This window comes from Ascaphus truei, chromosome 14, assembly GCF_040206685.1.
Source record: "Ascaphus truei isolate aAscTru1 chromosome 14, aAscTru1.hap1, whole genome shotgun sequence".
Classification (NCBI taxonomy): Eukaryota; Metazoa; Chordata; class Amphibia; order Anura; family Ascaphidae; genus Ascaphus; species Ascaphus truei.
The window spans coordinates 14,452,675-14,478,977 of NC_134496.1; the positions used below are offsets into that span (position 1 = coordinate 14,452,675).

At 47.7% G+C, this 26,303-nt stretch overlaps 1 protein-coding gene across 4 annotated transcripts in view; it reads right to left on the bottom strand.

Moving 5' to 3' along the window:
* The window catches only part of LOC142465634 (neurexin-2-like), a 262,948-nt gene that overhangs the window by 103,561 nt on the left and 133,084 nt on the right, over positions 1–26,303 (bottom strand). For 3 of the 4 annotated variants that reach the window (XM_075569754.1, XM_075569752.1, XM_075569755.1), the window contains 2 exons: positions 23,764–24,065; positions 8,518–8,541 (listed from right to left, as the gene is read on the bottom strand). In XM_075569754.1, coding sequence (XP_075425869.1) covers positions 8,518–8,541; positions 23,764–24,065 — 326 coding nt within the window. The remainder of the gene's footprint in view (positions 1–8,517; positions 8,542–23,763; positions 24,066–26,303) is intronic. The other variant, XM_075569753.1, reaches the window with a different exon arrangement.

A 26,303-nucleotide genomic window follows, 5' to 3' on the forward strand; every position in this document is an offset into this window, starting at 1 on the left:
AGAGAGATGCTGCATGTCCCTGCACGGCTCTTACAGACGATCTCCCTGCAAAGAGAGAAGCGCATCTCCCTGCACAGCTCTTACAGACGATCTCCCTGCACAGAGAGAAGCTGCATCTCCCTGCACAGCTCTTACAGGCGATCTCCCTGCACAGAGAGAAGCTGCATCTCCCTGCACAGCTCTTACAGGCGATCTCGCTGCACAGAGAGAGCTGCATCTCCCTGCACGGCTCTTACAGGCGATCTCCCTGCACAGAGAGAACTGCATCTCCCTGCACAGCTCTTACAGGCGATCTCCCTGCACAGAGAGAGCTGCATCTCCCTGCACAGCTCTTACATGCGATCTCCCTGCACAGAGAGAGAGAGCTGCATCTCCCTGCATGGCTCTTACAGGCGATCTCCCTGCGCAGAGAGATGCTGCCTCTCCCTGCACAGCTCTTACAGGTGATCTCCCTGCACAGAGAGAAGCTGCATCTCCCTGCACGGCTCTTACAGGTGATCTCCCTGCACAGAGAGCTGCATCTCTCTGCACAGAGAGATGCTGCATGTCCCTGCATAGAGGGAGAGCTACATCTCCCTGCACAGAGATATGCTGCCTCTCCCTGCACGGCTCTTACAGACGATCTCCCTGCACAGAGAGAGAGCTACACCTCCCTGCACAGAGAGATGCTGCCTCTCCCTGCACGGCTCTTACAGACGATCTCCCTGCAAAGAGAGAAGCGCATCTCCCTGAACGGCTCTTACAGGCGATCTCCCTGCACAGAGAGAAGCTGCATCTCCCTGCACAGCTCTTACAGGTGATCTCCCTGCACAGAGAGAAGCTGCATCTCCCTGCACAGCTCTTACAGGCGATCATGCAGTTTTAATGTAAATTTTAATAACAGAGTATTAAATCCGGGGGTCTCCGGAGCTGAAATAAATATGCGAGTCAGCTCGAACCCCCGGATTCAATCATATGCAGTAAAAATAAAAGTAACTCCCTGCACAGCTCTTACATTCGATCTCCCTGCACAGCTCTTACATTCGATCTCCCTGCACAGCTCTTACAGGTGCTCTCCCTGCACAGAGAGAGCTGCATCTCCCTGCACAGCTCTTACAGGTGATCTCCCTGCACAGAGAGAAGCTGCATCTCCCTGCAGTGCTCTTACAGGCGATCTCCCTGCACAGAGAGAGCTGCATCTCCCTGCACAGCTCTTACAGGCGATCTCCCTGCACAGAGAGAGCTGCATCTCCCTGCACAGCTCTTACAGGCGATCTCCCTGCACAGAGAGAGCTGCATCTCCCTGCACAGCTCTTACAGGAAATCTCCCTGCACAGAGAGAGCTGCATCTCCCTGCACAGCTCTTACAGGCAATCTCCCTGCACAGAGAGAGCTGCATCTCCCTGCACAGCTCTTACAGGCGATCTCCCTGCACAGAGAGAGCTGCATCTCCCTGCACGGCTCTTACAAGCGATCTCCCTGCACAGAGAGAGCTGCATCTCCCTGTACGGCTCTTACAGGCGATCTCCCTGCACAGAGAGAGAGCTGCATCTCCCTGCACAGCTCTTACAGGCGATCTCCCTGCACAGAGAGAGCTGCATCTCCCTCGTGCAGTTTTAATGTACATTTTAATAACAGATTATTAAATCCGGGGTCTCTGGAGCTGAAATAAATATGCGAGTCAGTTCCGGAGACCCCCGGTATCAATCCTATGCAGTAAAAATAAAAAAGAAACTCCTTGATATGCAAATCGCAAATCTGATCTCGCCGCCCTTTGGGATGCGAGAAAAGAATGCGAGGGGTTATAGTACTATCGGCATATCGGGAGTTTAGTGAATAGCAGGTGCTGGCAAAGCCGTTTAGTGCGGTACTGCCCTATTATCGAAGCTTTGTGAATAGCTACACATGCAATATCGCTCTAAAAGGGCACGTATAGTGCAATAATGCACTAATCGAAGTTTAGTGAAGGAATTCACCACTTTTTTTTGTTTAATAATTATCTGATGATTTATTAAACAAATCCTGCATGTAGAAGAAGGGAGAAAAGACCCTGACTCTGATAACAATGACACTGAGTGTGAAGCAGGGGAGCCTGGTTCAATTCCCGGTGTCGGCTGCTTGTGACCTTGGGCAAGTCACTTTATCTCCCTGTGCCTCAGGCACCAAAAACATTGATTGTAAGCTCTGCGGGTCGAGGACTGTGTCTGTAACATTCCTATGTGCTGCGGACCGCGCGCTGTACTGTAATTGTGACGCGCTGAGTCCCATTGGGAGAAAAACATGATATAAAATTAAGTTATTATTATTTTTAAAATGCCACATTTGGGATTTACAGAAAAGTCAATAAAATGATTTCCAAGTTCTGGATTTTGCTGATTTTCTATCTGCATGATTATTACTGTAATAGAAACATATAGGATGTGTTAATACTTGGGTCAGACTTGCTCCATTAATCCCAGTATCCTTTCTCCCACAGTATCCAGCCCAGGAGAATGGGGGTTCAGTGTAACACTCTTTCTGCCTTCACAGATAAGTCTGTGCTCACAGAATACATTGTAGGGTGGGACATCAGCTTGTGTTTGGGTCAGTTCCTGGTCCCTCTCATACCCCCCTCTCTCTCTCAAATCCCCCTCTCCTATCTCTCTCATATCCTCCCTCCCCCTCTCTCATATCCCCCTCTCCTTCTCTCATATTCCCCTCTCCCCCTCTCTCATATGCCCCTCTCTCTCATACCCCTTCTTATTCCTCTCTCTCATATCCCCCTCCCCATTTTGCTCATATTCCACTCTCTCACATATCCTCTCTCCCTCCTCTATATATCTCTATTTCCCCCTCTCCCTAATTTGTCTCCCATATCCCCCTCCACCTTTTTCTTCTCTTATCCCCCTCCCCATTCTCTCTCTTCTACCCCCTCTCCTTTATTTCTCTTTCAAATTCCCCCCTCTCTCCTTTCTCTCTCTCTTATATCCCCCTCTCCCTCCTTTCTCTCTCTTATATTCCCCCCTCCTCTCTCATATCCACCCCTCCTCCACATATCCCCCCCTCCTCTCTCATATCCCCCTTCCCTCCCTTTCTCTCTCATATTCCCCCTCCCTCCTCTCTCATATCCCCTCCCTCCTCTCTCCTACCCCCTCCCCCCTCTCATATCCCCCTCCCTCCTTTCTCTCATATTCCCCCTCTCTACTTTCTCTCTTATAACTCCTCCCTCCTTTCTCTCTCATACCCCCCTCCCTCATTTCTCTCATATTCCCCCTCCCTTCTTTCTCTCTTATACCCCTCCCTTCTTTCTCTCATATTCCCCCTCCCTACTTTCTCTCTCATATCCCCCTCCCTCCTTTCTCTCATATTCCCCCTCTCTACTTTCTCTCTTATAACTCCTCCCTCCTTTCTCTCTCATACCCCCCTCCCTCATTTCTCTCATATTCCCCCTCCCTTCTTTCTCTCGTATACCCCTCCCTTCTTTCTCTCATATTCCCCCTCCCTACTTTCTCTCACTTATACCCCCCTCCTTAATTTCTCTCATATTCCCCCTCCCTACTTTCTCTCCCATACCCACCTCTCTCCTATTCCCCTAGCCTGTAGTTTAAAATCCTTAAACAGTAAAATAATAGGTATTACAGAGTAACACAGGTAGTAACAGAACATCTAGAGCGGTGGTAAGAAAAATGATGATAGTAATAAACAAACAAATGGTAATATAGTAACAGCAGATTAAAGAAGAGTACTCTGCATAGTAAGGTAATGGAGGATTATTAGAGTATCACATCGCACATGCATAACACAGTCTGCTATACAGGAGTAGCAAATTGCAAGGAGATGGAAAGAGAGTATCAAAAAGTAAAATAGGAGATAGTAATATAGTAACAGAGAGTAACCGAGTAGTTTGAAGTGAGACAAGGATAGCATGTGTAGCAGAATGTAACAAAAGTGATAGCATCATATACAGTAGTATGACACTATGGTAACAGCAAGAGAGTTGAAGATAGGTGCAGGATGTAATGAAGAGTCGGACAGCAGAGGCAGGTAATGAAACAGTAACAGACAGTAACAGATTGTAGAAGATAGTAGTAGAGTACCATCTAGAGGGAAAGTGACATTGGGGGAATATCAGATCATAAGAAGGCAGACTAGGAAAGATTATAGTAGGAAAATAAAGATAACAAGAGAGTAACAAGTAGTAGTAGAACAAGACTGTAACATGTAGTAAGAAAATAGCAGAGAGCAGCACATATAGTGGCAGAAAGAAACAGAGTATTGCCTAGTAAACTAGTAACAGTACAAGAGTAGTAAATAACAGAAGAGGAGCTTTATGCATACTACATTACACAGGATATGAGTAACAACTAGGAATAGAGCAACAGTAAGATAGTAATAGACAGACAACGGGTGTAATACAGCAATGAAGAGCAAGAGGATACTGACAAACATGAGCATTTCAGATAGCAACAGAGTATTAGATAGCAGAATAGCATCTACCGGTAGTATGATAGCAGCATCAGAAGAGTAGCAGAGTGTAGTAAAATAACAAGTCGTAAAAGAGCAACTTAGAGTGTGATAGTAATAGGTTTACAGATGAAGTAATAAAGGCAGAGATACAGGTAGTCCTCGTTATCCAACATTTCACTTTACAATGAATAGCATATCCAACGCATTACAATGCAACCCTAAGGGCCGTTTTTCGACGCCGGAATGCGTTATCTGACGCCTGAATGCGTTATCCAACGCTCACCGTCACTGATTAACATGGGACTCACTTTACAGCGGTTTCACTATCCAACGCTACTTCCAGAACGGATTCCGCTGGATAACCGAGGACTGCCTGTACAAGGCAAAGTATAATGGGGAGTAACTGAGAGACAGATGGTGACATTCTAAAAGCCAGATTACACCTTAACATTGGGTGAGAAGAGATTACAGATAGTAAGAAAGGAGTACCAAAGAGAGTATCAGAGAGTAACAAAGTCTGCATGATGGTACAGAAAGGTAGTGTATAAATAATTGATAAATGACTAAAAGTTGACTTTTACTTAGATATTCATATTAAAATAAATAGTATATTATGTAAACACATGAACCATCTGAATATACAATAGTAACAAAGAGGATTTCAACAAGCCCACATACAGTATATACCCTGCTAATACTGTAATACTCTTCAACCCTCAGATATACCCATATAATTTGAGTGATATACACCAGCACAGTGTCCTTCCAAGGCCTTCCCATATTTGGGAAGGTTTGAGGTTAAGGGTTAGAGTTAGGGAGGGGGGAAAGCTTTGGGTAAGGGGTCAAGGGGTGATAGTTAGGGGAGGTAAGGGGGGATGTAAAGTATTAGTGAGAAGTTAGTGGACCCCCTCAGAGGAACAGACCAGACACAAAAATGTTGATTAGTAAACGAGTCATTAATAAGATTCCAGTTCATTAGTAATCAAACCTCAAGTTAAACATGTCACAGATCACAAGAGAGGGGGCATGCAGGAGGGGGAGGGGGTCATGCACTTAAGCCCTCCATGGCCAGAGAGGATACACAAGATATCTGGTCAGTGAGGGGTTAAATTGTCAGGCGTGCAGTTAATGAGGTTAATGAAGGTAGGATAGGTCCATCCATTGCATGCTAAGCCCCATGCCAGAGGTACAGATACAGCAGCCAGAGGCAAAGAGGAAGGGAGAAGAGAGAGTGGGTCATATAGAGAGAAACAGTCAGAGGAGGGAAAATATAAAGGGGACAGGGAGATCAAAAGAGTGAGTAATAAGTGAGAGGACTAGTGGGGGGAGAAAGAAAGAGGGAGAAAAGACATAAAAGGAGAATGTCTAGGAGAGAGAGCGAGAGAGAGAGCAGGGGGACGGGGGGACAGAGGCAGGGGAGAGAACAGTGAGAAGAGCGATAAACAACTAAGGAGGAGGGAAGAAGATATATAGAGAAGAGAGAGGAAGGGAGAGAAGGTAGCAGGGGTATGTTAGTGAGGGAAGGAGAGGGAATTTATGGGACAGGGGATGGGTTGCATCAACATCATGCCTTATTAAAGCCCCCTCCCCCATGTAGCGTGCCTAGTCTGAGGAAGGGGGGTGATCTATAATGGCAGCCATATAAGGGAAATTTCATTGCGACCCATTGAAAATTAGTGAAGAGGAGAAGAGTTTAGGGAACACTACAGTAGTTGGGGAGTCAAAATGGATCAGGTACAGATGAGGACAGACTAGGTGGGGTATGTGAGTAGAGTAAGATAAGGTAAGAAGGCCATTATTAGGTGTTTCGGGGATACATTTATGACCCTAGAGCCCCATCCCACAACCTACACCAAAGGCTGCCATGAGAGACCCCACCCTCGTACCCCAGCCCAGCCAGAAATACGGAAATCAGCCTTTAATGCTGGGATTGTATGTCCATGAGCTGGTGAGGTTATTGCGAAAGAGGTGGAGAGAAGGGGGGAAGGGAGGAGGTTTAGAAAAGGGGTAAAAAAGGAGGAGGAGGAAGGAGTCCAATGAAAAAAAATAGAGAAAAATAGAATGACAAATCATAGAAAAGGATAAATAAAACTTTCTGATTCTGTGATCCCAATAAGTCAATGTTGGAGAAAAACCCATTGATGCCAGTAATACTCACAGAGAACACAAGATGTCACTATTACTCCTTGATAATCAACGGGAGCTTACCCTGCAGTACACACAATGGCCACAGGGTGACACCTTAAATTGAAGACACCTTTAGGGAACATACCCTGCAATTCACGCACAGACCCAGTCTCTACATTCTGCCATTGGAAAATACATCATGCAGTAAGGTCAGTGACCACAAGATACGACCCTACACAACGCCATACCCTACACTATGCATAATGACCAAAGGGTGTCACTGTCAATCCATATCAACAGGGAACATATTCTGCAAAGCCCACAGCACCCACTGGGTGTCATCACTTAATAATACAACAACCATATATGTATTGCAGTGCCATCAATGGCCACAGACTGTCACCTATAGAATATTCACATGGGATTGTTTAATGTCGGGGTCATTGAGTTTCAGCTACTTTCTCTACTGTGGTAAAGAATTGTCCTGAGACATATTCAGTGACCATACATCAGCATTATACCAATAGCAAATATACCCTACATGACATAGATTGGCCACAAAATGTCACTGCAGACACAAGATTCATCTTTATCAGTTCTGTATGCTTAGGGGATTGTGCTTCACTATATACAGTGACCACCATTATGGAAGACAATTACATGCAAAGAGGAAAATACTCTACAGCCCCCTTATTAACTACATCTGCAGCCTAAAGAGAAATAATATATACAGGGAATATAACTGTGCATTATTTTAGGGCGTGCCTGCAATTCTATCAGTGACCACAGGGTGTTACTCTTATTCCACACAACAACAATACATGTAAGTAGTCATCACCAGCACTGAAGAATACTTTCAAGGAATATACCTTACAATTAAAGTGTGACTTCATAGTGCACTTACTGAATAAACCCTGCACTACACAGACCGACCACTAGGTGCCACCATTCATCCACACAACTCAAATAAAAATGCTGCCTCTACTATCTGTGGTGAGTATGACTAGTGGGCTGCTGTCTTCCTTTTCTGACAGCCAGTGACTATTAGCAGAAACATAGTGAGCAAATGCATGATGTGTATTCGTAAGTGCAGAAAAACATCTTCCAAACCAGTGAAAGAAAAATGGAAAATATTCCAAAACAGCCAATATTTTGTTCATCTAAAACCATAATATATCATTTCCATTCAATGTCTTTTTATCCATCTAAAGACCGTGACACGTGAACATTACAAGACCTTCATTCCTCCTCCGCTTGTGATTATCCTTACTCGAACATTATCCTGAAAATGAGCGTGCTGCTCTATATACTGATATTGAGCATATCTACAACCTCTCAAAGACCCTTCTTCTTGCAAAATATATGAGTTATCAATGACATGATATGCATACCATGTCTTAAAGGCTGGTCTCCGAGCCGTGTCCAACGAGGGCACGACAATTGATGTTTAGAGTCTCAGGCCTTAAGGCAGAAATAATCTTAGGTGATGCCTCAACTTTGCCCTGTAGTGTAGGTTTGCGAATCTACAGAAGAAACATATGCTGGTCTCCCAAAATGATACCCAACATAAACACTAGGTGATCATTACAAAAAAGGCATCACACCACACAATTTTAAGAGATGTTTTCTTCTCTAAGAAGGATGAGTAAGATCCACTTCTACAAACACGTTCAAACCTTCAACTAAAAAAAAAGAGAAAAGAAGATAAATTAAATGGAAAAAAAATACAGTTTAGTCACAAAAGATAAATAAATAAGCAAGAGATGAAGATTTGACTTTTTTTGGAAGGGTGAGGATAGGATTTTTGTTTTTAAAAGGGGGAGTTGTTAAGGTGGGAGGTGAAAGAGGAGAGTGGTTGAGGGACTTTTGGTTTTTTGAGCTGTGAACGGAACGAAAGACGGGAGCTGGAATAAACCCCAGGGGTACAATTGGAGTGATATCTACCAGGTAATGGAGTTTGTTTACCAGAGCATGTCCGATGCCTGCATGCTTTAACACGAGTGGAAAGAGAATAAAAAAAAAAAACAGAAGATATAACACATGTGGGGAGAGAGAGCGGTTTCCCCACCCTTCTTCAGCCTCCAACACCTAGGGACCGCCCCCATCCTTCCACCCATCAACCTTAACCCGAGACCAAGACCCTGCTCACAAACCAAAGCAGCCAATGTTACTTCCCAGCTGGAGGAGAGAAACAAGTTAGTAGGGGGAGATGGAGAGGAAGAACGAGATGGGAGAAAATAAAGAGACACGGAGAGAGAACAGAAGAGAGAGAGAGAGAGAGAGAAAATAAAGGCAGAGGGAGAGAGAGAATAGAAAGTAAAAGAGAGAGTGAAGAGAAAAAGAGGGACTGCCAGAAAATATAGAGAGAGTATGTGAGAGAAAAAGAGGGACAGTGAAAGAGAGAGGGAGATTCTTTGAAATGTTAGTTCTTTATGAAACCTTTAACATTAGAATATTCATGTTTCCAGGGTATCTTAAAATGAATACCATAGGACTCCAAAATCTAAATAAAAGAGAAAAGCCAACACTGGCACAACAGAAGTTTGGAAAGAGCCCGCAGCCAATCCATGTAAAACTGACATCATGAGTTTCTTGGACATATTTGCTTTTTAAGAGACCAGAAAACTGTCTTAAGACACAGAGAGCAAAGAAAAGAAGCAGGGATAAATGGATGTGACAGAGATGGACAGAGCTAGAGCCAAATAATATAAAACTAATAACACAACAAAAAAATGTAACCTAGAGGCAAACAGTTTAAAAATGAAGATATCAGAAATTAGTAAGATTGCTTTAGAAGCTTAACTATTATATAGTAGTGTAACCCCGCCGTTAACTACCTCAGACTAATCTGTTTCTTGCTGATGCGGGGGCCTGAGTTCTCCTCCCTGTTAGCGCTGCGTGTATTTACCAGCTGAGCACGTGATTATATGTCAGACACACCGGGCACGACCCCAGGGGAGTTATAACAATTTTATGAACAATAGAAAAGGTATAAACACAATTCTTAAACCCTCACAGCGATCCTCGCTGGCTGAGGATCAGCACAGTACCATTGTTACACTTACAGTACAACCCCAGGTATTGGAGAGCCTTATATTACCCCTGGCAGCCCTGTGTCATAGAGAACTCTGGTATATGTGCTAGCACGTAACGCTGGAGCTCATGGTGGTTAGTGTGGTACCGGGGCAGGCCTGAGTTTTGCAAAGGCTTCAGTGCCCCTTTTACGTGCAACAGTGCAAGTGTGGGGGAGAATCCGGATAAAAGAAAAAGCGTTGCATTATGATGAAAAAAAAAATATTATATTGTATGTATGCTCTGATAATTTATGTATGCTCTGAAGTTATTGACCCACAGACAGTACCCACAAGTGTACCCGGGGTAGATGCCACAACTGTGTGGACTATTATTACTTGATATAGCCCCTCTGTTGCAGTTCATTACCTGCCCCCTAACCGACTGGTAGATAGAGTAAAATAATTATTACTGAAGGAAGGGAAGACTCTAGACGAACTTGTGAGTGAGATGGGTGCAGTCACCCCAAAACCCTTGAACGAAATTTCTGCCCCTTCCTATAAGTGGTGTGACAAGTACTAGACAGAGTCATGAAACCCATCAGTGAGAATAGCCCCTACCAACGACTAAGGACATTCTCTGGGTGAAGCCTATCCCTGTAGGGGAGGATGATTTTAAAAATTGGATGGACACTGCTACCCAAATGGTGCGTGACTGGCTGTGTTCTGATAGGGAGAAGCGAAAAAGGATTACAGAGAGTGAGAGGCCCAGCATTAGATGCCATAAAGGTGTTACACGTGCGATCCTCAGAGGCAACAGTAACCAATTATCTGGATGTACTAGAAAGTGCTTATGGGACCACAGAGAGTGCTGATGATCTGTACAATAACTTTAGGAATTCTCTACAGGATGGGGAAAAGTTCTCGGAGTACTTACATAGAATAGAGAAGCTACTATACCGCGTGGTATTAAGAGGAAGAATTGAAGCTGGTCAGGCCGACAAGGAGAGACTAGAACCAGGGTGGGCAACCCTGTCGCCATTCGCCACTTGTGGCGAATTGGCAGTCAAACTGTGGCGAATTGAGTAACTTAGTTTTTTCCCAAGCGCGAGTCCCCCCCTCCCCCGGCAAGGGTGAGCACTCCCCCGGCATGTGCGAGCACTCCCCCGGCATGTGCGAGCACTCCCCCGGCATGCGCGAGCACTCCCCCGGCATGCGCGTGCACTCCCCCGGCATGCGCGTGCACTCCCTCGGCATGCGAGTGCACTCCCCCGGCATGCGCGAGCACTCCCCCGGCATGCGCGAGCACTCCCCCGGCATGCGCGAGCACTCCCCCGGCATGCGCGAGCACTCCCCCGGCATGCGCGAGCACTCCCCCGGCATGCGCGTGCACTCCCCCGGCATGCGCGAGCACTCCCCCGGCATGCGCGAGCACTCCCCCGGCATGCGCGTGCACTCCCCCGGCATGCGCGAGCACTCCCCCGGCATGCGCGTGCACTCCCCCGGCATGCGCGTGCACTCCCCCGGCATGCGCGAGCACTCCCCCGGCATGCGCGAGCACTCCCCCGGCATGCGCGTGCACTCCCCCGGCATGCGCGAGCACTCCCCCGGCATGCGTTTGCACTCCCCCGGCATGCTCGAGCACTCCCCTGGCATTCGCGAGCACGCCACAGTTTGTGAATCAAGCAGGGGCCGAGCAGCAGTCAGAGGACACCTGTGGTGGAGCATGTAGTGAGTGCGCGCCTGAGCACTCCATGTACCCCCAACCCGGAAGTGTTCCTTGTCTGCATGGATGTGGCTGGCTGGGTGTGTGTGTGACTGGCTGGGTGTATGTATGTGTGTGTGTGTGTGTGTGTGTGTGTGTGTGTGTGTGTGTGTGTGTGTGTGTGTGTGTGTGTGTGTGTGTGTGTGTGTGTGTGTGTGTGTGTGTGTGTGTGTGTGTGTGTGTGTGTGTGTGTGGCTGGTTGTGTGTGACTGGCTGGGTGTGTGTGTGACTGGCTGGGTGTGTGTGACTGGCTGTGTGTGTGACTGGCTGTGTGTGTGTGTGTGACTGGCTGGGTTTGTGTGACTGGCTGGGTGTGTGTGTGACTGGCTGGGTGTGTGTGTGGCTGCGTGCGGGCAGCTGGCAAGGGCTGCTTGTATCTTTGTTATGTACCCAGTCACGTCCTGGCTGTGCCCCTGATCATGGATTTTGGAGGGAATGAGATGAGGGGGGGTGAAATGAGATGATGGGTGGGGGGGGGGGGGAATTGAGAATATATAAATAACATACCACCCCACCGACTCTGTGTGTGTGTGGCTGTGTGTGTGTGGCTGTGTGTGTTTTCATCATTTGCGTCTGACGCAGTTGTTACTGAGTAGTCAAAGTGTTCATGTTTTCAATAAACTTTTTCAAACAATGTGTGTTTTAAATTTTCGCATGCGCAACATAATACCTCAATTCTTACATGGTGGGGCTATTTTCACTTCTAATTCGCCACACCTGTGGCTACATTGAAAAATAGGTTGCCCACCCCTGGACTAGAACAAGTCGATCGGGCCGCATTAGTGGACAATTTAACCGTGATACGACTACATATTAGAGACAGGAAAGAGGATCCTCCCACGTTTGAACAGCTTATCCGGGAAGTGCGTGCGGAAGAGGACAAGAAAGAGACCCGAGCGGCACTTAGAACTACAACTACTCAAGCCAGGGAAGCTGTCGCCCGTGCAGGAGGCTGTGAGGAGAACGGTGCTAGCAACGCAGAGCTTAGAAAACCCATTCAAGAGCTAACGGCGCAAATGAACACATTGATGGCTGCGGCACCCAAAAAGAAGGCCTCAGCGGGTACTCTTCCGGATACGCCCCGGACGTATGACTGAGACCGGTTCCCTAGAAATCCAGGTACGGGTTGTTTACAGTGGGGGGAACATGGACATCGGGCTGCGTACTGCGAGGCACCAAAGGCATGAGAAGCCTTCAAGAAGCAGGGAAATGAGAGAGGCAACTGGTAAGGGAGCATGTTAGGCCCCACGCGAAGAGAAGCACCATGACTAACACACTCACATCTGCGGGTACCCCAATCTGCCAATTGGGATTCTTGGCCCTTCTGTCTGAGTGATGACATCTATTGAAGGAAAACCATGCAAGGTTCTTCTGTGTAGTGCACAGCAAACAGAAGAGCAGGTCTTAGCAAAATAACTATTTATTGATTGGAAAAAGCATACAAAACGGAGGGTACATCACTCCTACGTGTTTCAGACAGATGTCCTTTATCAAGAAGTTCTTTCTTTTGGATATCTCTGGATCTGGACACGGCCGCACGCATAGGAGAGTTCCTGGGGACAACAGTGAGTACACTTATATTTAACCACGGGCCATCCCAATCAGGAGAGGAATGGTATAATATTACCCACCCCCTACCTTCAGGGAGATATAGAGCCCCCTGCATGGGTTTAAGACTGTTACTGACACACTGCAAAGTTATTACTAAGAGTTCCCACTTGGTTGTTCTCCTTTTTATTATTGATGATTACTATGAAGATAGAACCAAACACTTCAGCACTACCCATTCTCTACATACAGTTCATCTTGTAGAGGATCGCAAGTGTCTATAATCTTCCAATCATGGTACAATCGATATCTGCGACACCTCCACTGCAGCCGCTGAATGGACTTGTTGTGCGCGGCCTCAGTGACGCTAGCTATCCGTACTTGGGCTACATGGTCGTGAAGTTGGAATTTCCCAAGGACATTGCTGGGGTTGCCGGTCCCCTTGAAGTAGTGGCACTAATATGTCCTGAAGCCCGTAAAGGAGGAAAAGCCGGAGCCATAATAGGAACAAATTCCTATGGCAGGGGTGGAGGTGTGGGGCTCCTCCTCTCTCTGCTGTTACCGAACCCTTCCTATTCCTCCCTCTAATGCTTTTCCCTCCTTTGAGGCCCACACTGTCCAGATCTTCTCTCCTCTCCCTATCCACGTGGCGGTCATCTATCACCCACCTACCTCTACTCATCCCCCTTCTGCCTTTCTCTCTCACTTTGAATCCTGGCTCTCTTTCTTTCTCTCCTCAGACTTCCCTGTTCTTCTCCTTGGGGACTTCAACTGGCACGTTGATGACCCCTCTCTCCCTTGGACTTCCCGCTTTCTCTCTCTAACCTCTTGTTTTGGCCTTCAATAGTGGACTGCAGCCAGCACCCACAAGGATGGCCACTACCTTGACCTGGTTTTCACTAAAAACTTTTCTCTCTCTGATTTCTCCATTTCCCCCTTTCCTCTCTCTGGCCATCACTTCATCTCATTTTCTCTCTCTCGCTTCTCCCCATCTCCACCTCCATCTGCACTCTATTAACCTACCAGCCATTAATTCCACTTTACGCTCCTCCCACTCCTCTCTCAGTTCTGCTCCAGACCCTGACAACCTGGTCAGGAACTTCAACTCTGCCTTATCTTCCTCTCTTGAGCTACATGCCCTGCTTTCTCTCTGCCGTCCTCGCCCTTCTAACCCCAGACCCTGGCTAAATTCCCACACGAGCATGCTGCATTCCTGCACTCGTTCTTCTGAACGGCTCTGAAGGAAATCTCACACTCTCGCTGAGTTCCTTCACTACAAATTAATGCTATCCTGTTTCAACTCTGCCCTCTCTCGGGTTAAACAAATCTACTTTTCTTCACTAATCAACACGCACAAGTCTAAGGCCTCGTCCAGGGTGGCTCACGCTGGCCACGATGAAACACATTGCGGCAATGTGTGTGGCCAGCGTGAGCAAACGCCTGCGCCCGCTCGGCTCCTCAGAGCAAGCAAATTTGAATTTGCCGCTCGCAAGCTCGTGAGGGCGAACCAGCTCTGTGATGTCATGGCCGTGCCCCCTGGTGAACGTGCGCCTAGCCGGCCACGAATTGCCCGGCCGAGCAGGGCGCAGCACACCAGCGCCAGCATGCCCATTCCCAGCCTGGCCGCAGCCTAACCCACGTCGACTCTTCTCTGTCTTTGACTCCCTATTCAGACCACCCTCTGCTGCCTGTTCTGCTTCCTCCATCTCACCTCAGGACTTTGCCGACTGTTTCAAGGAAATGGTGGAATCCATACGTCAGGCCAACCCCTCTGTATCCTCCTCCCATCCTACACCTCTTCCTAACTCTCCTCCTGCCTTCCTTGACTATTTTTCTGCTGTCACAGAGGAGGATGTGTCACTGCTGATCTCCTCTTCTCCCTCTACCACTTGCCCCCTTGACCCCATTCCCTCCCATCTCTTAAAACCTCTTGCTACTACTATAACCCCTACACTCATACACATTTTTACTCAAAAACAGCAAGCTTGACCCTACCTGTCTTTCTAATTATCGACCTGTCTCCCTCCTGCCTTTTGCCTCTAAACTCCTTGAACGTCTGGAATTCTCTCGCTTGCTCCATTTTCTCAACACCTATTCTCTCCTAGACCCTCTACAATCTGGCTTCCGCACAGCTCACTCCACTGAAACAGCCCTCACTAAAATAACTGATGACCTCCATGCTGCCAAAGACAGAGGTCATTACACTCTGCTCATATTACTCAACCTCTCTGCAGCATTTGATACCGTGGACCACCCTCTTCTCCTTCACATTCTCCATACTCTTGGTATTCGGAATAAAGCTCTATCCTGGATCTTCTCTTACCTCTCCCATCGCACTTTCAGTGTCTCTTCTGCTAACACCTCCTCCTCCTCTATTGATCTCTCTGTGGGGGTACCCCAGGGCTCTGTCCTGGGACCCCTTCTCTTTTCTCTGTACACACTTTCTCTAGGTGACCTAATCACATCTCTTGGGTTTAAATATCACCTCTATGCTGACGACACACAAATGTACTTTTCAACCCCCGACCTTACACCTGCTGTACAGACCAAAGTTTCTGAATGTCTCTCTGCGATATCATCCTGGATGGCCCTCCGCCGACTTAAACTTAACATGGCAAAAACAGAGCTCCTTATACTTCCTCCCAAACCTGGCCTTACTACCTCCTTCCACATTACTGTTGGAACTACGATCATCCACCCAGTAGGCCAAGCACGCTGCCTAGGGGTCACACTCGACTCCTCTCTCACATTCACAATATTTCTAAAACCTGTTGCTTTTTCCTCCGCAATATAACAAAGATACGCCCTTTCCTCTGTTGCTCGACTGCTAAAACTCTGACTCAGGCCCTCATTCTCTCCCATCTCGATTACTGTAACCTCCTGCTGTCCGGCCTTTCTGCCTCTCACCTGTCTCCCCTACAATCTATCCTAAATGCTGCTGCCAGAATCACTCTACTCTTTTCTAAATCTGTCTCAGCGTCTCCCCTCCTGAAATCCCTCTCCTGGCTTCCGATCAAATCCCGCATCTCACACTCAATTCTCCTCCTCACTTTTAAAGCTTTACACTCTTCTGCCCCTCCTTACATCTCAGCCCTAATTTCTCGCTATGCACCATCCCAACTATTGCGTTCCGCTCAAGGATGTCTTCTCTCTACCCCCTTTGTATCTAAAGCCCTCTCCCGCCATAAACCTTCCTCACTGACTGCCCCGCACCTCTGGAATGCCCTTCCCCTCAATACCCTACTAGCACCCTCTCTATCCATCTTTAATACCCACCTTAAGACACACTTGCTTAAAGAAGCATATGAGTAGCACCGTGGATAATACTAGACACAAGATACATAAAGCTTGGCCCCCTGCAGACGCACTTACAAGAACGCCCTCCTACTATCTCTGTACGTTCTTCCTACCTACCAATTAGATTGTAAGCTCCTCTGAGCAGGGGGATGCTAAAGTGCAGGAGCAGGGGATCTCCTGAGCTGAACAAAGTTGATTTCAGCCTCAGGTACCCCCTACTTCCCGAGATACAGACCCCGTTATGGGGTGCCGGTATCTCCTTCAATATGAAAATCCCTCGATCACGTGACCCACCGGATTTTTACATGGCGGGGATACCGGCACCCCATAATGGGGCCTGTATCTCAGGAAGTAGGTGGCCTCCAGCCTAAGGAAACAGTGAGTAACTACAAAGAGGATCTTCATCACCAAGACAAGTAAAAGGGGCACTGAAGCCTTTGCGAAACTCAGGCCTGCCCCGGTACCACACTAACCACCATGAGCTAGCGTTACGTGCTAGCACATATACCAGGGTTCTCTATGACACAGGGCTGTCAGTGGTAATATAAGGCTCTCCAATACCTAGTTCCCAAAAGTAGTCCTCTATGGCACTGGAATCCAGGAATCTTCTTATCTCTCCATCAGGTGTATAGGAGAGAATATAGTAAAAAGGCTTCAATAGGTTTTACACTTATATATTATATACAGTATATCTATCTATTGTGTGAGATCCCTGGGGTACCAGACATACAACAAATGTGCCAATTAAAGGGAAAGGAGATGTGCAGAGAGAACCTTCATAGTTACATAGTTACATAGTCACATAGTAGATGAGGTTGAAAAAAGACATAGGTCCATCAAGTACAACATATGCTAAATTTAGACAACAGATACTGTACTTTATTCTATACCTATACTTACTTATTGATCCAGAGGAAGGCAAAAAAAAAAACCCCCATTAAGGGGAAAAATTAATTCCTTCCTGACTCCAAGAATTGGCAATCGGATTAATCCCTGGATCAACATCCTTCCCATGTATACTTATTTGGTATATCCCTGTATATCTTTCCCATCTAAAAAGATGTCCAACCTTTTTTTGAACAAATCTATTGTATCTGCCATCACAGTCTCCATGGGTAATGAATTCCACATTGTAACTGCCCTTACTGTAAAGAACCCTTTCCTTTGTTGCTGGTAAAATTTCCTTTCCTCTAACCGAAAGGGAAAGGAGATGTGCTGAGGGAACCTTCAATCCATGTTGAATATCAGATGCTGTGTAATTAAGCATCTGATATTCATGGGGCTATAGTCTAACAAGGATTGAAGGTTCCCTCAGCACATCTCCTTTCCCTTTAATTGGCACATTTGTTGTATGTCTGGTACCCCAGGGACCGCACACAATAGATATATATACTGTATATACTGTAATATATAAAGGGCCTCATGCAGAGAGCATAGAATTTTCAAATTGGCGAATTTCATAAAAAGTAGCTTTTTTGGAGAGTTTTATTCTCCATATGCAGAAAAGTGCGAATTCTGCTATGTTTAACATGGATGCGTGTGGCGAGTTTGAATGGAAAAGATGCGCGCTTCAGAAATGTAAAAAAAATAAATCGCGGCTTTTTTTTACCCTTTGCTATAGGCGGCGAGCGCCATCTTATTGCCAATATTTCCTGGCGCGGCAAAAATGAGAAAATCGCGCCATTTCCCTGGCGCGAATAGCCGCTACATGCCGTTCGTACCTCTCTGCATTCGGAGAGTTTTAAAAATGGCGAGATGGAGGTTCTCGTCAGCCGCGAGGCGAGTTTTAGCAATAAAAAAAACAAAATGGCGCGTTTTTCGTAACTCACCATTTTATGCCGGTTTCTGCGCGAAATTGTACAAAAAATGGCGAATTTTGAAATAACGATGCTCTCTGCATGAGGCCCAAAGTGAGATATCACAATTAGGTGGTGATAGGTATTTAAGAGAGTAAAACCTATTGAAACCTTTTTATTATATTCTTTCCTATACACATGATGGAGAGATAAGAAGATTCCAGCGCCATAGAGGACTATTTTTGGGAACATTAATCAAGAAGGACATTTTGAAAAAGCCTTCAAGTCTTCATGGCAGCAGGGGACTGGACTTCCTAATATATCGGCATCGTATTTACAAAAGTGCAACACCGTAAGAAAATCCATCTTTAAGCGCTATAGTTGTGTGTTTAGTAGGTATTCTCCGATACCTAGGATTGCGCAGCACTGGGGTTGTACTGTAAGTGTAAGGCTCATAGTGCCGGCGACGCGACCGATGACGTCACCCGTCACCGTCGCCACCAGCGAAAGTTATCATTTGTTTTTTAGTGACTGTTGCTAGTGATGTCACTAAAGGGGGCGGGCCGCGCAATTTGATTGGTCACATGTGGCGACAGTCTCTAAAAAAAAAATCAAATTTAGCCAGCTTCCAAATTTTCAGTCGCTCAGTCGCGCTTACTATAAGCGCTTGCGACGGAGTCGGTTGATTTGTTTTGGAGCGACATTGCGTCGCGGGCACTATAAGCGCGGCCTTACAATGGTACTGTGCTGATCCTCAGCCAGAGAGGATCGCTGTGAGGGTTTAAGAATTGTGTTTATACCTTTTCTATTGTTCATAAAATTGTTATAACTCCCCTGGGGTCGTGCCCGGTTTGTCTGACATATAATCACGTGCTCAGCTGGTAAATACACGCAGCGCTAACGGGGAGGAGAACTCAGGTTAGTCTGAGGTAGTTAACGGCGGGGTTACAGTATATTCTATCACTATTCTATTTTACAAATATAAAGGAGAAACGATAGAGCTAATAATATTTTGACCAGATAAAATAAATGAATCAAAAAAAAAAACTTAAAATGCAAAAGTAATATGAAAACAAAAATGTCAAAAACATAAAAAGTTTACAAAAGGCAACAACATATTTCAAAATGTAACTTAAAAAGTTATAGAAAAATTGAGCCTTAGGCTGAATTAAAAGTGATATTATTAACACACAGCAAAATGAATACTCTAAATTAACTTTACAATTAAAAAAATGACAGTAGTAGCAAACTGAAATTAAAAAAGCAGATTTAATAGCAAAATGTATTCTAGGATGAAATGGGAAATATAAATAATTGTAAAATAAGAATAAAATTATATGGAAATAGTAATAAACCATATATTTGAGATTGGACGATAGAAAAATATAAAGATAGACAAACAGACAGACGATAGATAGATAGATAGATAGATAGATAGATAGATAGATAGATAGATAGATAGATAGAACATGTCCTGAGACCTTTAGAATTGGTACATGAGTACAGAGCCTGGCACCTCAAGTGCTTGCACAAATATACAGCACCCAGCAACCCTAGCACTGAGCACATCGATGCAGACCTGGTACTTCTAACACTAGACAATCAAGGACATACAGAGCCTGACACCCCTAAGGCTAAACAGAAATACAGAGCCTAGCACATCAGAGCCTAGCACAGACACACAGAGCCTGCTGCCTCTGTTACTGGCACAGGGATGCAGAGCTTGGCACCTCTAGGACTGCCTGGCATGTCTTTATTTAGGTACGTCAATGGATTGTTAAGGGCATACAGGACAGGACACCGCTAGGATTGGACAATGCCGGGAGTATATGGAGGGGTGAATCCACGGCTGGATGAGGGGGTGGATACGGGAAGGGATACAGAGCCTGGCAACCCCTACACCTGGGCAGCGTGCAGGCTCTGAGATGAATAAAGAAAGCTTGGAAAACGTGGGATGAAAGTGGCCAGGAGGCTGGAGGGGAAATCTATTACCTGCTCCATGTGAGACAGATGGCAAGCACGGAGAAGATGCGACACATGACCATGCAAATAAGTGGCGAGAGGGGGACTTCCGAGGCAAAAATATTTATTTGATCATCCTAAAACGGAGGTGAGACAAACACCCTACATGTTTCGTGCTAAGCGCTTTATCAAAGTCAAGACCTTCGCGCTTAGCACGAAACATGTAGGGTGTTTGTCTCACCTCCGTTTTAGGATGATCAAATAAATATTTTTGCCTCGGAATTCCCCCTCTTTCCACTTATTTGCCTGGTCGTGTGTCGCATCTTCTCTGTGTTTGCCATTTGTTCCAGTAATCTGACGGATTCTCCCACCGGAGCATTGCCACACCGGAGGATTCCCACACCGGAGGATTGCCACACCGGAGGATTGCCACACCGGAGGATTGCCACACCGGAGGATTCCCACACCGGAGGATTGACACACCGGAGCATTGCCACACCGAAGCATTGCCACACCGGAGCATTGCCACACCGGAGCATTGCCACACCGGAGCATTCCCACACCGGAGGATTGCCACACCGGAGGATTGCCACACCGGAGCATTGCCACACCGGAGCATTGCCACACCGGAGGATTGCCACACCGGAGCATTCCCACACCGGAGCATTCCCACACCGGAGGATTCCCACACCGGAGGATTCCCACACCGGAGGATTGCCACACCGGAGGATTGCCACACCAGAGGATTGCCACACCGGAGCATTGCCACACCGGAGGATTCCCACACCGGAGGATTCCCACACCGGAGGATTCCCACACCGGAGCATTGCCACACCGGAGCATTGCCACACCGGAGCATTGCCACACCGGAGGATTGCCACACCGGAGCATTGCCACACCGGAGGATTGCCACACCGGAGGATTCCAACACCAGAGCATTCCCACACCGGAACATTGCCACACCAGAGGATTCCCACACCGGAGGATTGCCACACACCGGAGGATTCCCACACCGGAGGATTGCCACACCAGAGCATTGCCACATCGGAGCATTGCCACACCGGAGGATTGCCACACCGGAGCATTGCCACACCGGAGGATTCCCACACCGGAGGATTGCCACACCGGAGGATTGCCACACCAGAGCATTGCCACATCGGAGCATTGCCACACCGGAGGATTGCCACACCGGAGCATTGCCACACCGGAGCATTCCCACACCGGAGCACTGCCACACCGGAGGATTCCCACACCGGAGGATTCCCACACCGGAGGATTGCCACACCGGAGGATTGCCACACCGGAGGATTGCCACACCGGAGGATTGCCACACCAGAGGATTGCCACACCAGAGGATTGCCACACCAGAGGATTGCCACACCAGAGGATTGCCACACCAGAGGATTGCCACACCAGAGGATTGCCACACCAGAAGATTGACACACGGAGCATTCCCACACCGGAGGATTCCCACACCGGAGGATTGCCACACCGGAGCATTGCCACACCGGAGCATTGCCACACCGGAGCATTGCCACACCGGAGCATTGCCACACCGGAGCATTGCCACACCGGAGCATTGCCACACCGGAGCATTCCCACACCGGAGGATTCCCACACCGGAGGATTGCCACACCGGAGGATTGCCACACCGGAGGATTGCCACACCGGTGGATTGCCACACCGGAGGATTGCCACACCGGAGGATTGCCACACCAGAGGATTGCCACACCGGAGGATTGCCACACCGGAGCATTGCCACACTGGAGGATTGCCACACCGGAGGATTCCCACACCGGAGGATTGCCACACCGGAGCATTGCCACACCGGAGCATTGCCACACCGGAGCATTGCCACACCGGAGGATTGCCACACCGGAGGATTGCCACACCGGAGCATTGCCACACCGGAGCATTGCCACACCGGAGCATTGCCACACCGGAGCATTGCCACACCGATTGCCACACCGGAGGATTGCCACACCGGAGGATTGCCACACCGGAGGATTGCCACACCGGAGGATTGCCACACCGGAGGATTGCCACACCGGAGCATTGCCACACCGGAGGATTGCCACACCGGAGGATTCCCACACCGGAGCATTGCCAAACCGGAGCATTGCCACACCGGAGCATTGCCACACCGGAGCATTGCCACACCGGAGGATTGCCACACCGGAGGATTGCCACACCGGAGCATTGCCACACCGGAGCATTGCCACACCGGAGCATTGCCACACCGGAGCATTGCCACACCGGAGGATTCCCACACCGGAGGATTCCCACACCGGAGCATTCCCACACCGGAGGATTGCCACACCGGAGCATTGCCACACCGGAGCATTGCCACACCGGAGGATTGCCACACCGGAGGATTGCCACACCGGAGCATTGCCACACCGGAGCATTGCCACACCGGAGGATTGCCACACCGGAGGATTGCCACACCGGAGGATTGCCACACCGGAGGATTGCCACACCGGAGGATTGCCACACCGGAGCATTGCCACACCGGAGCATTGCCACACCGGAGCATTGCCACACCGGAGGATTGCCACACCGGAGGATTGCCACACCGCAGGATTGCCACACTGAATTGCCACTGAAGCAGATTCACTGAATCAAGGATCTTCCACACTGCAGCATGTGAGTCCTGTTGATTATTGAAGTATTTACTCTCTGAGAGGGGCTACGTTTGTGAACCTTAAGGGTTTAAGAAGACATTTTGCGTAATCTTTTCCTAGTTGCTACATATTCTCATAGATAAAGAACCAGGTAGGCGCTATCTTCCCTAATAACCAGCCCCACACCTGTATGCTGTATATGGACATTTGTCTCCATATCTCTGTCTCATAGCCTTCTCTGAGCCCCAGATTCTTCTCTGGACTCTTATACCTATGAGACAGGACAGCTAACGGAATGAGTCCTGTACTACTGGACAGTACAATGCCTAGCCCTTTTAAGGCTAGACAGTTTAGGGGACTCAAATATGGATCAGTTTAAAAACCCGTAGGACCAATAAACTCACTGAATAGGGAGGTGGTGAGCTACAGTTCCTTGTACCGAAAGAGCTGGAACCTCTAGGACTAGACAACAATACACATACAGAGCATAACATGGATAACTGAGTGAATAGTCACACAGATGCAGAACTAGACAACAATAGGGCCGGGCAGTTCAGGAGACCTCAACACAAGGGAAAAACGTGTAAGATTACAGGCACAGAGATATAAAGCCAGAAGCTCTAAGGCAAGAAAGTGCAAACAATCAAACAGGTCACATACTACAGTGCCCGTTCCACTGGGAATGAACAAGCCTCTAGCAACTGATAGCTCTAAGGCTTGGCTATAAGAGGACTTGACTGCTTATCAAGAGACCGGAACCTCTAGGACCATACAGCTCATGACTGAGACTGGCAGAGGGATATGGTGCCTGCCACCTCTAGGGATGAACATACCTCCAGTACTATACAGTACAGCAGGGAGACTTCCGACCTCACAGCAACACAGGTAGAAGAAATGATGTAATTCTATCCTCTAGGACCATACAGCTCATGACTAAGGCTGGAGGTGGGATACAGTGACAACCACCTCTATGAATAAGCAACACTCTAGCATCTGGAACCTTCAAGGCCCAACTATCTATCAAGAAGGGTGGAACCTCTAGGACCATACACCTTAAGGCTGTGGGTGATGGAGAAACAGGGCGCCTGACACCTCTAGGGATTAACAAGCCTCTAGAACTATACAGTAGTGCAGGAAAGATGGGACCTCAAGGGTAACACAGGCAGAATAACCACCACAACCATCAGGATAAGATCTTCAAGACATACCTGTCGTAGATTTCTGGTTACTCGGACGTCATGCCAGCTGTTGTCGTTGAATTTTCCATTGACGGGTTCCACCAGAGCCTCGAAGGCCCCGGATCCCAGATTGATGACCAGCCACACCGCGCCGCTCTTCAGAGACAGGTTGACGTAGTCTGCGGACTTCCCTGTGTGGAGCATCAGCCCGTTACGCTGGAGGGTTCGGAAGGAGAGGGTGATCTCATCCGCACTGCTCTGGATAGGGCTGTGGGACAGGTCGTAGCAGAAGAACTCGTTCCCTCGGAAAGTGGCCGGGTATTCTTCCTTCCCTGGGGTTGGAGGGAGGGGAGAGAGAAAAAGGTTGCACAGACTGAGAGGGAGTGAGAGAGAGTACGTGGAGAGTAGAGATAGACAGAGAGATTGGAAAAAGAAGAGAGAGAAAATGAGGAGGGAAGAGAGAAAGATAGAGAAATGGATAGAGAGAGAAGATAGAATGAGTAGTGATGCAGAGAGAGAGGCCTATTCTCGTAGCTCCCAAGTTGTCCATGACAAACCACATGTTCAGAAGAAGCGGAATGGAATGTGAGAAAAAAAACAAATTTCTATTGCAAATTGCATCTTCTAAACCGCTTCTATAGAAAGTGACAACCCGCCCGGTGCAACGGCCAAACCGCCCGGACTGTACAGCACGGACTTTAGAAGCAGAATGACCTAAGCTGGTGCTAACTCCCTCCTCAGTCTGACTTATAGGTTTTGCTCTCTCAACCAAACCCATATTTCAGGCTCTGGATGTAACTCGCAATACCAATTTCGCCACCGGAAAGGGCACTTTAAAAGCGGTTTGTCATGAGAACAGGCCCCTGAGATAGGAAAGAAAGAAAGAAAAGGTAGAATAATGGGCGAAAAATAAGAAAAAAAGAGAGTGTAGAGAGACGTGGAATGAGACGTAGAGTGGAGAAGTATGCAGGGAAAGACACAAAGAAAGTGAAATAAAAGAGGAAAACCTAAAAAAAAAAGTGGGATTTTAGAAAAAGGAAAACAAGAAGAGTAGTAAAGAAGTAGTAAGAGGTAAATAAATAAATGAAAGAAACAGGGAAAGACAGAAGGAAAAAGGGAAGGAAGGAAGAGAGAAACTATTAGATGGGAGAGGAGTGAACACTTGTGAGGAAAAGTACAAGATAGAAACATGAAAACAAAAAGATAGAGAGAAGGAGGGAGAGAGGAGTGAGGGAGAGAGGAGCGAGGGAGAGAGGAGCGAGGGAGAGAGGAGCGAGGGAGAGCGGAGCGAGGGAGAGAGGAGCAAGGGAGAGGAGCAAGGGAGAGAGGAGTGAGGAAGAGGGGAGAGAGGAGCGTGGGAGAGAGGAGCGAGGAAGAGAGGAGCGAGGGAGAGAGGAGCGAGGGAGAGAGGAGCGAGGGAGAGGAGCGAGGGAGAGAAGAGCGAGGGAGAGAGGAGCGAGGGAGAGAGGAGCAAGGGAGAGGAGCAAGGGAGAGAGGAGTGAGGAAGAGGGGAGAGAGGAGCGTGGGAGAGAGGAGCGAGGAAGAGAGGTGCTGGAAGAGAGGAGCAAGGGGGAGAGGGAGAGAGGAGTGAGGGAGAGAGGAGCGAGGGAGAGGGGAGAGAGGAGCAAGGGAAAGAGGAGCGAGGGAGAGATGTGAGGGAGGAGCGAGGTAGGGAGAGGAGCGAGGGAGAGGAGCGAGGGAGAGGAGCGAGGAAGAGAGGAGCGAGGGAGAGAGGAGCGAGAGAGAGAGGAGCGAGGGAGAGAAGAGCAAGGGAGAGAGGAGCGAGGGAGAGAGGAGTGAGAAGAGCGAAGGAGTGAGAAGGGCGAGGGAGAGAGGAGTGAGAAGAGTGAGGGAGAGAGAGTGAGAAGAGCGAGGGAGAGAGGAGTGAGAAGAGCGAGGGAGAGAGGAGTGACGGATAGATGAGAAGGAAGATTATAGATGGAGAACAGCAGACCAATGGGTATTTCTGTACAGTCCAAGGCTGTGGTATTAACCCTTCAGAATCCTCCACTGCGTAAACTTCACCGGTGCGGAGACCCATCATTCTGAGCTTTCAGAAAAGATGCTCTCTGGTAATTTCCATGGACACCCTGAGCCGACCCACCCAAAGCAGATGATCCCACTCAATGCCAATAAATGAAGGAGCCCAGTAGGATGAACGGAACCTGACATTTATGGAATAAAGGGGTGTTTCACCCAGATTTACTGGCAGTTCCCACAGTTTAGCTTCTCTTGACCCTAGTGGTGAGACATCCTCTTATCTCATAAGCTGCAGGTTCCCCTTTTAATATGTTCAATGACATCAACATCCATGATAAAGACCAGACTGCAGATTTAGAAAAAACCCAATCAGACCACCATTCACCCCAGAATCCACCTCTAATTGGAAGCCTTTCTTGTGATCCTAATTCTGCTTCCATATCTGCCCTACCCACTCCCACTTTGGCTAATTGAAATGTCATAAGGACAAATGGGAACAATAACTCAATGTGGTATATTGTGCGCCCTGTGTACAGTATGTCACTTATGTAAAGGAATTCTTTATTATGTATTTCTCAGTTTATAGGACA